Raw genomic sequence first — 12,455 nt, 5'->3', positions numbered from 1 at the left:
TACTACATTAGTATTAGTATATAAATTCAATCGTAACAATCCAATAAGCTTTTCAAATTTTCTAACACTTGTAGTATACAAAAGTAACAAAACTACACTTGAATTGTCTTATATAATATAATGCTCGCTTAAAACTATGTAACGCTCCTTAAGGGAAAGCAACTACTGCTATGCGTTACGCGTTACTGCTAGCAACCAAACCACCCCCGCGTTACACGTTACGGTTGTACCCATACAGATGGGTACAGTACAGCGTATAATATTGCACAGCAGCTTTATTGTGGAGAGGGCAAGTGCTACAGTGTCGTGGCCTTTGGCAACGGGAAAGGAGTACATCCAAAATGCAAAAGTACATATGACAAGAAGCAGTCATTCCGAGAATGTCGAAAGGAATGGAACAGCACATATCGTAGAAACCACGTCATTTGGGAATATTCTCTCTCGCTTGCTGCTTCACCCTCCGCCTGTCGCAGGTGGCGGGTTAGTAGCCGGATTCGGAAGCAGAATTAACACTCACTCGTATGCACTTCTGTCATTCCTGCGAGTTAACCGGTTAGCACTGTACAATTTCGGGAGATAACCGAGCTCACTTGAACATCGTGTACGCGTCGCTCTGCGCGGGGTCATTGACGTTTGGATCCGTTAACAGCTCTTGTATTCCGAGAAGGATCTAAGAAGCACGCTTAAATCGAAGTTGTCCAGGCCAAGATATGCACGAACCTGCTTAATCGTAATCGCCGGCTTCCATCCCTTTTCCTCGTCCAGAATTGACAGACAAACGGTCCCAGAGGGATACACATTCGGATGAAACAATGGCGGTGTGAATTTGCCTAGGCCAATGTGAGCAAATGCAGAAAAATAATTATCACCGCCTAACATTTGGGTGGCTTTGTGGGGTAATCTGATCCGCGATGGTCAGCCTTAATGTATAAAATTCACGCAAAAACACTCAAACTAACCCTCAGGAAAGGTCATGGTGAGTTTATAGATACCACCATCCCAGGCCGTCTAGGGGATATCCATGAATGACAATTAAGCAATTCAGACACTTGAGCTGGTGGACAACTCACTCCTTGTTTCCCTGGAATACCGACTTCCCATTCCATGAGGTTCATAGAACCATCAGCGGCTTTCGTTGGCCGCGCATAAAAGCCCTGTCTCGATGAATAGCACGCCGATATAAGTCTCGTAGGCTACTTTGATGTTACGAAGACACGCACAAATGGGTGATCCTTTCGCCACTGCTTACGCTCCTCCGCAAGTCGGGTACGGCAAATACCAGCCATTCCTTAATCTATACGAGACCAACAGGGTTTGAAATTGCAGTTATCAAATAAGTTGATAGACAGACGATAAGCAGATTTGTGAGGAGATGCTCAGTGCTGAGGAGAGAGGCCTGACCTTGGACCCGCGTTTGTTTGTCCGAACCAAACAGCCCGAGCCAGGCTCGATTCCGAGTCGGTGCTCTATTGACCTCCTGCACGCCCGAACAAGCCCCAGGCGAACTGGCTGCTTTCTCTCTCTCTCTCCTCCTTCCCTCTCATTCTTCGTGGCATTGTATCCGTTTCCGCCTGACAAACGACAGACTTGGCGTGCCATCAAATTCTCAGCTGCCGTCACAACAGTTACTTCACTCTGACTGGTCTCTTGCTCAGTTGCTGCTTCGCTTTTTCTTTGTACAATCACTTATTCTTTCGCCGTTTGCGTCTATAATCTCCGCCTGCGTCATCATTCAGGAGCCTCAAGCCATTCGTTTATCACAATTCTCGTTTTATATTGTCCCGGTTCGCTGAGCGATGGCGACTTCAGACCGGCCTAATTACTTGCCACCTCTCAACGTCCGTGCTGATGCAGGGGAGCGTGACAGCGAGGCTGGCCCTGCCCATCAACCGCGTACAGCGAGTTCAGCGCATAGTGGTGGAGGAGCAAGTGGTGCAGGGCTCTCTCGCAGTACGTCTGGCGCCTCACGCGCTCGTTCTGGCTATACTACTGGAGGGAGCCATGCTCCGCGTTCTCCATCTGCGTATTCAACAACTTTCACTATCCCTTCTTCCACTGGACCACATTCGACATCTCCATCTCCACCTCCGCTCAGCTCAACGCATGCCGGTGGGATTCTGCCCTCTGCTTCATTCTTCCACCCATCTCGACCTACGTACTATACTGACTTCGGTCCATTATTCAACTTCAATCTGGGAGGCAATGCTCTTGGTGCGATACCTATGTCTACAGTTGTTCGCTCCACCGTATCATCACATCCTGAGGATCCTCGACCAGAATCGACTGGTTCAGACAGCTTTGCTCAGCAATCAATTACAAGCGAAGAACACCCGCCGAACAGCGCTGGTAGGGAGAGGTCTGGCTCAGCCTCTCACACAAATGTGCCTCTTGGTCTTACCGGTGTCAGTCGCGGCTTCTCAACAAAGAAAAGCAGAGAACCCTTGCTTCCTATTGGACAAAAGCCGAAGCCAGTCGTAACTACCCCGCGATCCAATTCGAACACCAGTATGCCTGCTACAAAGCTGCCCGGACTTGGGGGATATGGCAGATGGAATGACAGTCCCGCAGGCAAAGGCGAAGAGTCGGGAATTGGATACACATTTGGTTCTACTGGACGGGTCCGCACGAGCTTGGAGAAATTTCTCCGGAGAACTCTCAGCAATGACACGCAGATGGCGGAGGACACGTCATATGTAAAGGATTCAGCACAGTTGTCGAGCGTGGAAGATTTTGAGTCACGAGGGCGTAAGTCTGAAGATCCTTACATTGAGTTCAAGTCTAGTCCTGGCGCATTGTTCGACGAGGATGGGACGATGCATATAACGCGCGGTCATGTTGTAACTGGCCCGTCAGCAATGTCTCGCCGACAGCGAAACATTGGACACCAACCGCGATCCTCGGATTTCACTCCCGTTCCACCGACGACGGAGCCCCCTCTTTCACGCACACCGATCCTTGACTCCTCTGGGAAGCCGACACCGAAATACAAGCTGCATCCATCACACAATAAGTTCTTCCTGAAAGGCAGAATGCTTACAGGTGGTGATAGTATTTGGCCCTTCGTATGCTCCGTTGTACTCGTCTTTGGAATCACAGGTACATGGTCTGGGACAACCGCTGTCTGGTGGTGGAGGAACGAGAGTCCCGCGGTAGCTATCATAGGCGCTTACATGTGCTTGATGACCATAGCGAACATGATGGCCACAGTAAGTTGTTGCATTGCTGTTGAGTATTTCTATCAACTTGCGTTATTTGTTAGGCTTTTAGTGACCCTGGAATTTTGCCCCGAAATCTCGATCCCGAACCTCCTTATGCCAAATCCTCGTCATCAGAAGATGCCGCTCCTGTACCTTTGCCTCGGGATCTCAAAATTCGATCGGAAGTGTGAGTTCACGCTTTGAATAACCACATGGGTAAAACTTTGTCCTTCAAATGCTGACATCCAGCGATCACAGGGTACGTGTAAAGTATTGTCAAACGTGTCGAACATATCGCCCGCCGAGGTCTAGTCATTGCAGAATGGTAAGCAAGTTTTAGCCTTAACAATAGACCACATCAGCTCATGAAAAAGTGTTGCGATATGTGCAGTGTGATAATTGTGTGGACGGATGTGATCACCACTGTCAGTGGGTAAATAACTGCGTCGGGCGACGAAACTACACTTCGTTCATCTTGTTCCTGACTTCTGCCGTGCGTACAGCCACCACGTCTCGCGACAATCAGGGCGTGCCTTAATGACCTGCTGACAAATTCTCTCGATACTGCAGACTTTAACACTGTGCCTAATGATTTGCACCTCAGCGTTGCATCTCGTCATCCAGGCGCATAGAGAACACATTACTGCCGCCTCATCGCTGCATAAGGGTGCGGGCAGTGCAGTCGTCTTCGCGCTAAGTGCGATCGTCGTATGGCCCGTTGGGGGACTTCTCGGATATCACGTACGGGTATGTCGTTTGTCCCAGAGCTCTATGTATTAAGCGAACCATATGCTCACCCAACACGTTTTATTTGTTTTCGTCCTCCGATCCTTACGACATCGAATTATGGGGCGCAAACTTTCACATACAGCTTCTGCTACTGAATCTTACAACAATCGAACAGGTATGTCTCGTGCCCCGGTTGTTTTCAGTCCACCTCAGGGACGCAGAAGGAACACTGATTGATGGGTCCATGTTGAAACAGATTCGTAGCTCAGCTCACAAGAGCATTGTACGCGGGCCGGCGCCGCCCAACCCGTTCGCGCTTGGCAGTTGGCGTCACAATCTCGCAGAAATGCTCTGCCGCAGCCAAGGTATGTCTTGGCTGTCTGCCTCGGAATATGCAACGGAGGACAAGCGCCTGCCAAATCCCGGGGCGGAAATACGGGGATGATGATGGAGCGTCTTGTCGGATGCAAGGTGAACCGTAATAGAAGGTGTAATTACCAACGCTGTGATATTTCCCATCTCGTTTGTTGGATGATCATTTTCACCGGGCCGGAAATAGTATTACCATCTACGGCTCGAGCTGCCCGAATATAGACAACCAGCTTAATACTAATAGAGGGAGCGAAGAGCTGTGAACAAAGTAACTTCGGTCTCTTCATTCGCGTCCCTTGTCTCTTTTGGGAACCGTCATGTCCGTGTGTCCTTGTGTGTCCGGGGGTCAAGTATGATGTAAGGAATTAAATTGTTCCGAACTCGTCATGGGGGAGATAACTACCCTGCTGCCCGGGGTCCTGGGATGAGGTTTGAAGAAGGGAGCGGCAATGACGCGGCACATCTTGCCGCTCTTTGCCTTGTTGTTCCAAACGTTGATAATAGCGGCACCCACCGACAATACGCGACAAACGCTGTCCAGGCTGGCTTTCGCTGCTGCCAGTTTGCAATAATAATTAAGCGACACAGCAGCGAGAGGTAGTTGTGGGGAATCGTTGAAGTACGAGCAAAGAGGCATCCCGCTTCGAATCGGGCTTACTCAGCACATTGACACCTTTTCTTTAAAGCACTGGAGGGATGGAAAACAAGAGCCAGACTGCGAGAGAGACTGCCTCCCCGCCTCCCGCCAATAACCAGACATCGGCTCCAGTTCCGAGCCAGGATTGTAAGTCTAATTTTTCCACTATTTTTTCTATTTTTCCGCGTTTTGTTTAAATATATGTATTTTGCTCTGCTCGGTGTCACGTCGCCCCTGTGTCCGCGCGGGCTAATCGTCCCATTCTCCGACAGCTTCAGGTCCGCCCTCAGAAAATACACCTGCTCCGGACACAACTCCTGGTCTTCCGTCCACCACCACCGCCCCTGTCACCACTGCTCCCGCCCTATCCGCGAACCCCGGTTCCGCGCCCGGCAAGCAGGATAATAAGAAGCCGCCGGGATCCGGAAGAGCGCCGCGTCGGCGTCCCCAGAGGTCCACCGCGTCGGTCTCCGTGTCCGTTCAAGCAGCTCAAGCCCCTCCGGGCCCTCAGCCTCTCCCCACACCGACGTCGGCGACAACGCTTCCGCCCCCTCCCCCGCCTCAGGCGACCATTCAACAATATCAGTACGGACCACCACTACCTGTTCCGTATCCACATCCGCCAAGGATGAACCCTGGCTACCCCGTCAACGGCTCGCCGTATGGGCACCCAGCAGCGACACCTTCACCCTACCACTCCACTCCGAGTCCGCATAATGGTGTCCCCCACGCTCCGCCGCCGTACGGTTACTATCCCTCCCAACACTATCCTGCGCAGCAATATCATCCATATCCAACAGCCTATCCACACTATGCAGTGCCAGGGTACTCGGCGCCGCCTCCTCCGCCTCCCCAAGCCCAGCCCCAGCAATCCCCCGACCCCGAAGGATCCGTCTCGAATGGCTCGCAATCAAAGCGGAAGAGGAAAGGAACATTGGAATCAGGCAAGGGTAAGAGCTCCGGAGCCTCGGACGCTGAAGAATCTAGTACGTAGTCGCGATGACACGGTAGCTAAGAAAGGCCGTACTCATGCCCTTCATTTAGCCGACATGCACAAGAAACGGACCAAGACTCAGCGCGCCTGTGATAGCTGTCGCAGCAGAAAAATAAGGTTCTGAAATTTTATGCCGACAGATGGAGCGACAGGAATGACTTAATCGTGGTTTCTAGGTGCGACGTGCTCAGCGACAGTGACCCGCCGGTCTGCCAGCACTGCAAGCAATACGGCTTTGAATGCACTTTCTTCCTGCCCATCACTGAGACTCGTTTCAAAAAGAAACGACTTGAGGAAGAAGCTGCAGCAGCAGCAGCATCATCTGCCGCTGCTGCTGAGAAAGAGAAGACTACCGACGCTGAAAGCTCCCAACGGTCACCATTGCCCGACTCTACCCGCCATGCGCGTGTCGACGGTAAGAGCTACTACTTAACTGCAGCCCCCTCCGCGCCTTTACGGCCTTTGCGACGGTCGGGGCGATAGCATGATAGAACATCTGGCATGCAAACACGAGATATTGCTAGATCCCTCCCCTTTTTTCGCATGCCTTTTTAATCCGCGAATTCCGAGATTGACTGACATGATTTCTAACTTGCAGGACCTACATCGATGACCCACCTTCTTCACTCGACTGCGACAATCCCTCCGCGGGCTTACCACTCGTACGACCAGCGTTATCATCACACATGGGAAGTTGGTAAGACAGGAGATGGTCTCATCCAGGTTCTTGAACCTACTGGAGATACCCCGTCCTTATCAAAGCCGATTGATCTTCATGTCGAGCGGGACGTGATAGAGAAGCTCATTAATTCGTACTTTACTGATGTCGCCCCCCTCGTTCCGATAATTACCCAGGCAGAGTTCTTAACGCTTTCCGACCCATCTCCTCCGCCTATCCTACTCTATTCTATTTGCCTCGTCGCAGCAAGCAAACGCGATGTTCCTCAAGCTGTATTCGACCACCTTCGCGTCGCCGTCAACGACGTTATCAAGTCCGAAGACGTTCTGAGCACTGCGAATATTGTGAACGTGCAGTCACTTCTCATCCTGTGCCAATGTGCAGATTGCCATTCTCAGTTCGTGCCTAATGCACTATCCGCTCTCTGGATCCGCCTTGGCACAGCGATTCGTATGGTGCGCTTCTCCGCTCTCCACTCTTTACTACATATTCACGTGGCATGATTTCAAGGCCCAGGATCTAGGGTTGCATCGTGCAGAAGCTGTAAAAGCTAATATTGAGATGCGGCGGCGTATTTGGGGTGCTTGCGTCATTACGGATCGTTGGTAAGCATCTTAGTCTACGTGTCACGTCAAGACTCGTTAACTTTCATCAGGACGAGCCTTACATACGGTCATCCGTATATGATCGACGTGGAAGACTGCGATGCTCGCTTGCCTTCCTCTGGAGATCCGAACGACAGTTACACGGCTGAGCTGCTGCGACTCAGTCTAATTCTTGGGCGCGTTTTGAAGACGGTGTACGGGTATGCAGGATTAGCTACTTCTTGCTATCTGGGCTCAACTTTCTCCTAGGCCTTCTGGATTAACTCATGCCACCGATGAAAAGCTGTACGCTTTGTTAAACGATATGAAAGATTGGCAAGATAAACTACCGGAAGATCTGAAATTCAAAGGTCCTGACACACCACGAAGCGGAGGTATCTAACCCACACTTGAGATGTCATTCGCATCTTGCTGACCTGCATCAAAGGACTCCTTTTCCTCCTATACGCAACTGTATCTATGATTTTCTGGCGCGTATTCATGCGCATTTCGTACTCGTGTCCACAGCATGTCAAGCTGTGTCTCACGATTGAGAAGTGGTCGGAGCTTAAGCAAATGACTGGTGATGCTATTGATTGGCTTGATGCACACGAGACTGTGTATGATGTTTGGATGCTTGTTGCGTACGCTGCGACGTCGTGTGCTCTGGTTCAGGTGCGTCTGATGGGCGTTGTCAACGCTAAATGTTTGTTTCGTGCCCACTTCCAATATGCTGACCTTTCGGTGTTCCGTCTCCGACCGCTCGGATTTCGACGGATTTCGAAATGCCGTAATATACTTATAGTATCATACCTGGGCACGTCGGAAAGATGCGAATGCCCAGGCGAGGCTGCGGAAGTTGCGCGACTGTGTTAGACGATGGGAGGCCTGTTTGCAACCTGAACAAATGTCTTCGCGGAGAAAGGCACGTGTTCTGGGCTGTATGTATTTGTGTCCGCTTCGGCTGATTTTTTTGTCTATAGACCGCAGAGATCATCACGCTTCTATATGAAACAACTCTTGGTCCTCCTTCGCATGACCATCAGGCTGGACTGAATCCGACAGCAGGTGTTGTGCCAAAGCACCAGGGCCGGATGAAAGGTGTGAAATACAGAAATGACCCCACCCGTCCAGGCAAAGGTGTCTTTATTGCGCATGGTAAGGCCAAGGAGGGAGACTACACGGACCTTCCTGAGGGTACCGTCGTGATAAGTCAAGGCTTCTCTGATGAGGAATCAGAAGGTGAGGTGTCGGCGGCTGAGGTATCTGTTGTTCGTCCCACCAATGATCCTGCTTCCTCTTCCCCTACACATGCATATTCTACCTCGACTTCTGGCACACATCTTGCTCCACGTACACGCGTTCCCGCTTCTCCTGAATCGTCCGATATCACGCGCCACGAACTTACCGCGCGGGCCGCCGCAGCTTCGGGAACGGGCCCAGGAGCGGGCGTTGGTAATGACACCTCCAGCGCATCATCGATGCCTAGCTACATTCCCACGACCAGCGGCTCGGGAGGTGACATCGCAAATGTGAATCCCGCGCTGAATGCAGCAGGCCCTTCGGATGTCTTGATTATGAACACGCTTGAAACAAACCCACAACCAAGCGTTCTTGATGAAATGAGTATTGCCGACACCGGATTTTTGGAAGGAATACCCGGTGGAATGTTTGATTGGCGTCCGTACTCCAAGTTCTCGGCCATAGTACTGATACTGAACACCTTGGTTTTGACAGCACAATGGGAAACATTCTTCTCTCGCTTCTCAGCTCCGGGGGATACGAACGCGCTGGCCGCTCTTGCCCATGCGCAGGCACAGGCTCAACAGCGACAACAACAGCAACAGCAGCCGTCACAACAAAGACGTATGGAACATAACCTAGCAGCTAACGCAAGTCAGCAGCAGCATTACCAGAGCTAGTATCCAATTGTTTATTCGACCCTTCGTCTCCGAGGACTTATTCCCCTCCGTCAATCGGTCTTTTCGCTTCCATTTTCTCTTCGCGCTAATACATACCGCCCGCGCTTCTACAATGTAAAATTACGGCACTCCACAGTTAATGTTTCTCCCAGACCTCATTCCTGGTTATCAGTACTTGATAGTGGACATCAGAGCTTGTTTTACGATAATTTTGAATGTGCGACGACGAAATGGAAAGAATGACTTCACCTATGAACAAATCCCGGCGGTACAGGGACAACGTTACGATTTGCGGCTGTAGGTCCAATTTTGTATTTGCGTTTATTTGGTTACACGATTAACAGGGGCAATCTTTTCCCGCGGGTGAAACACAAAAAGAAAACGAATTCAGGAAAAAATGTCTCAAAATTAAAATAACACCTCAGCAATTCATTCATCTCCATTCGAGCTATACCTCGTTCGTCTCGAATGGTTCGCAGGGGTGCCTTGTAAAAGTGCTTCGAAGAGAGTCCAGAACTGTCTACAAACTAAATAAAGTGTGTATAAATGTGTTTTCTGATAGCCAAGAAGGATGTGGAATAACGTTAATCGGCGAAAGTAGACAAGGGTGTTATAATGTTATAATCGCTCAGCCTTGAAGCGCGAAACCTTTCCCGTTCCTGTTCTTGTTCTTTGGCTAGGTTCTTCTTCCGACATGCCCGCCCTGCGTGTTGACTCACGGACCTCGCTGACCAATGGAAGTGCGTGTGGGGCGCTTTGTGCGTTTTTGCTCCCGCCTGGTGGAGGGAAGGATGGGGATTCGACGATCATGTTCGAAAGGACCGCCGGGTCGGGTTTGACAAGCGGAGTAGCGAAGGGACGGCGCTGTTGCTGCTGCTGCAAGGAAGTAACGTAAATAAAGGTCAGCAGACAACTTTGGGGAATTTTTTATCATGGCGTATAGATGTGCCGCATGTGTGTACGTACCGATGGTGGAACTGATGGCGCTGGAATGACAGTTGGGGGCTTCTTGAAGGTCGAAATATTCTGTGGCCCGACAGTTTCCGGCTTCTTATCAGTTGTCGAAGGGGTCGTCCTTTTAGACGTAGAACGTTCAATGACTGTATCTAATATCGGTGAAGGAGTTGATGTAATAGATGACGAGGGTCCTAGAACGGGTTCTGAGTTTGGTCTCTGAGCTGCTCTTTGCGCCAGAAAGCGTGAAGGTTTCGATGTAGATAGACCGGGTTGTGATGAAGAGAGTGACTCTTGTTCCTTGGTTCCTTTCGCCGCGTTTTCTGTCTGTTGGGGCAAGGTAGATCCTGATTGAGAACTTTCACCAAACACAACACCATCCTTCAGCATCTCCAACGTGCGTTTCGCGTTTTCGGCTTCTTCATCTTCCGAACTGCTTTCACATGGGTCACCCCCAACGAGTTGACCATTCTCTAGCTTCCCAGTGCGTACTGCCTTTTGCAGTGTCGACGATTTACTAGAAGGTAGAACTGAGGCACCTAGTGAAATTGAAGTATTCCCCGAAAAGCCACGGTTAGCTCGGCGTGCGGCTTTGAAACGAGACATGCCACTTTTCTGTGGCTTCGATGCAAGCGTTGCGTCTAGAGGTACATTCTGTGACACTAAGTTAGATAGGAAGGAGAACATATCCAGAGATTCAGCTTACCGGTTGATCCCATTCATTCTCCCCTTCGTGAGTATGCAGGGACATTGCTTGTTGTGCCTCTGCACCGACGCTTTCACGCAAGCGAATGTACTCCAAAGCTATCTCTCGCTGTACTCGCGCCTCACTGAAGTCAAACTCGTCCTCATCGGAGTCTTCGTCATGTCCGGTAGACTCGTCGCTGTCCCCCATACCACCGTCAAGGGGAGGTGTAAGACCGTCTTCGTCGATTTCTTCCGGCTCTGAAGCCTGCTCCTCCGGATTGGACTCGTCGTCCGAATCTCGCTCTTGGCGGACTGAGGTTCGGTTTACACCGGGAACTCGCTCAATAACGTCGAACTTCATGGGCTGCTTGTTCAATATGTCTGTTTTCAGTTGCGCCTTTGGAGCACTAGCTCTCAACTTAGCAACAGAGATGTCGCCCCAAGTTGCAGGTGGCTTTGGTTTGGGCTTGTCACTGTCCTCAGGCAGATTCGCAAAGCTAACGCTCTTCTTTGGCTTCCTACAACTCGGTTCGCCGTTTTGAGCGGGGACTTCTGCAGGCGTTGGCTCTTTAGTCTTCTTTCTTTCCTCCTCTTCCTTCTCCCGTTGTGCAGCAATATTCCGCAAAAGCGCTTTACCCATTTTCTTCTGCATTTCTCGGGCAGCGGCTTTACTTTCCGCGTCCATCTTCTCGACCTCCTCCAGCTTTCTCCTGTGCTCACGTTCCGAACTTTCCATTAGTTCGCGCTGTTCCTCTTCCTCCAACATTTCGGCTATACGATCACGCTCAACTCGCCACTGCGCCCTCTCCACCTCCGACCACGACGAGAGTGGTGGAGGATCATGCTCGGATTGGAAGGGTTTATATGAGTGGGAAGGTCCAGCAACATTTTCCAAAGGCTCTGAAATGTCAATTATGGGTAAGCCCTCCTCATTTAACAGCTAGAACGTAACTTGTATAAGCACGTGTAGAGTCAACAATAACCAGGGGTTGGACACACCTGTCCCTTCTCGTTCCTCTGCACTCCCGGACCTTCCTCAATAGGACCGAGAAATTGATTCAGTCTATCGGACAGTGCATTAACTTGCTCTTCGCTGAGCTTCTTGTCGTCTGGCAAGCCATTAGGAGTAAGCGAGGATATAAGGGCCTGCAGCGCTGTAGGGTAGTAGATTGAGCCACGTGATGAAATTACAAATATTGCATTGATAGAAATAATATTACTTTGTTTCCTACTCTCAGTCAAGTTCTTGGTAGCCTTAGCTCTTGTTCCAGACATGGGGGTGACGTATTATTCGTAGATGTAGGAGGAAGCTAGAAGAGGAGTGAGTATTGATGATGTACAACATTGGATCATCAATTGCTTGTTAACATACGGCAATTGCCGATGTCTTCTTGCGCCTTGCATTTTTTCACGTTTACCTTCCACTAAGCTTATCTGCTTCTGCGACAGTCTTCATAACAATCGGCTGCAGTCTGGACGCATATAAGCTGTTATGACCGTAATTACCGTATCTTCGGCATCTACCGTAACGAAGAAAAAGACAAGGCGAAGAGAGGGAAAGCAAAAGAAGACGCCTCGAGTCGCTAATCCTGTAGAGACAGTAGAGGAGCAGGATGAAGATATGGAAGGTACAAGTGGACCTTCAGGCGCCGTTGAAACTTCGAAGGTGGTCGTACAAGCTACACCGAATGCCGGGGACA

General features: G+C 50.4%; 4 protein-coding genes across 4 annotated transcripts; 2 read left to right on the top strand and 2 right to left on the bottom strand.

The window, feature by feature from the left end:
* Positions 1-122: 122 nt before the first annotated feature.
* Positions 123-1,356, bottom strand: FOMMEDRAFT_18156 (ubiquitin-conjugating enzyme 9). The gene is made up of 8 exons (XM_007264011.1): positions 1,221-1,356; positions 1,071-1,154; positions 960-1,008; positions 878-901; positions 721-830; positions 591-670; positions 518-538; positions 123-464 (listed from the first exon to the last, which is right to left on the bottom strand). The coding sequence occupies exons 1-8, from the start codon at positions 1,284-1,286 to the stop codon at positions 422-424; spliced, it is 477 nt and encodes a 158-aa protein (XP_007264073.1). The 5' UTR covers positions 1,287-1,356; the 3' UTR covers positions 123-421.
* Positions 1,357-1,490: 134 nt separating this feature from the next.
* Positions 1,491-4,523, top strand: FOMMEDRAFT_18155 (uncharacterized protein). Its single transcript, XM_007264010.1, has 7 exons — positions 1,491-3,206; positions 3,260-3,384; positions 3,456-3,522; positions 3,589-3,690; positions 3,768-3,944; positions 4,069-4,101; positions 4,183-4,523. The coding sequence occupies exons 1-7, from the start codon at positions 1,797-1,799 to the stop codon at positions 4,369-4,371; spliced, it is 2,103 nt and encodes a 700-aa protein (XP_007264072.1). The 5' UTR covers positions 1,491-1,796; the 3' UTR covers positions 4,372-4,523.
* A 290-nt stretch (positions 4,524-4,813) lies between these two features.
* On the top strand, positions 4,814-9,364 carry FOMMEDRAFT_104282 (uncharacterized protein). Its single transcript, XM_007264009.1, has 12 exons — positions 4,814-5,082; positions 5,208-5,921; positions 5,980-6,046; positions 6,106-6,344; positions 6,528-7,063; positions 7,119-7,213; positions 7,264-7,413; positions 7,463-7,587; positions 7,641-7,867; positions 7,998-8,117; positions 8,176-8,872; positions 8,930-9,364. The coding sequence occupies exons 1-12, from the start codon at positions 4,995-4,997 to the stop codon at positions 9,112-9,114; spliced, it is 3,243 nt and encodes a 1,080-aa protein (XP_007264071.1). The 5' UTR covers positions 4,814-4,994; the 3' UTR covers positions 9,115-9,364.
* A 368-nt stretch (positions 9,365-9,732) lies between these two features.
* On the bottom strand, positions 9,733-12,030 carry FOMMEDRAFT_153270 (uncharacterized protein; the record flags this gene model as incomplete). The annotated part of the gene is made up of 5 exons (XM_007264008.1): positions 9,733-9,990; positions 10,081-10,722; positions 10,775-11,695; positions 11,755-11,909; positions 11,988-12,030. The coding sequence occupies 5 exons, from the start codon at positions 12,028-12,030 to the stop codon at positions 9,733-9,735; spliced, it is 2,019 nt and encodes a 672-aa protein (XP_007264070.1).
* Between the last annotated feature and the right edge of the window lie 425 nt (positions 12,031-12,455).

The sequence above is a fragment of the Fomitiporia mediterranea genome, assembly GCF_000271605.1.
Source record: "Fomitiporia mediterranea MF3/22 unplaced genomic scaffold FOMMEscaffold_3, whole genome shotgun sequence".
NCBI classification, from domain to species: Eukaryota; Fungi; Basidiomycota; class Agaricomycetes; order Hymenochaetales; family Hymenochaetaceae; genus Fomitiporia; species Fomitiporia mediterranea.
This window is presented reverse-complemented; position numbering and strand designations above follow the sequence as displayed.

Coding starts and splice junctions, on each gene's coding strand:
- FOMMEDRAFT_18155 (XM_007264010.1), top strand. CDS start 1,797: ATGGCGACTTCAGACCGGCCTAATTACTTGCCACCTCTCAACGTCCGT. Junction 3,207..3,259: donor TAGCGAACATGATGGCCACA/GTAAGTTGTTGC, acceptor GTTATTTGTTAG/GCTTTTAGTGACCCTGGAAT. Junction 4,102..4,182: donor ATCTTACAACAATCGAACAG/GTATGTCTCGTG, acceptor ATGTTGAAACAG/ATTCGTAGCTCAGCTCACAA.
- FOMMEDRAFT_18156 (XM_007264011.1), bottom strand. CDS start 1,286: ATGGCTGGTATTTGCCGTACCCGACTTGCGGAGGAGCGTAAGCAGTGG. Junction 539..590: donor GACGCGTACACGATGTTCAA/GTGAGCTCGGTT, acceptor GTTAACTCGCAG/GAATGACAGAAGTGCATACG. Junction 465..517: donor AATGACAGAAGTGCATACGA/GTGAGTGTTAAT, acceptor CACCTGCGACAG/GCGGAGGGTGAAGCAGCAAG.
- FOMMEDRAFT_104282 (XM_007264009.1), top strand. CDS start 4,995: ATGGAAAACAAGAGCCAGACTGCGAGAGAGACTGCCTCCCCGCCTCCC. Junction 7,868..7,997: donor CGTCGTGTGCTCTGGTTCAG/GTGCGTCTGATG, acceptor ATATACTTATAG/TATCATACCTGGGCACGTCG. Junction 8,118..8,175: donor AAATGTCTTCGCGGAGAAAG/GCACGTGTTCTG, acceptor TTTTGTCTATAG/ACCGCAGAGATCATCACGCT.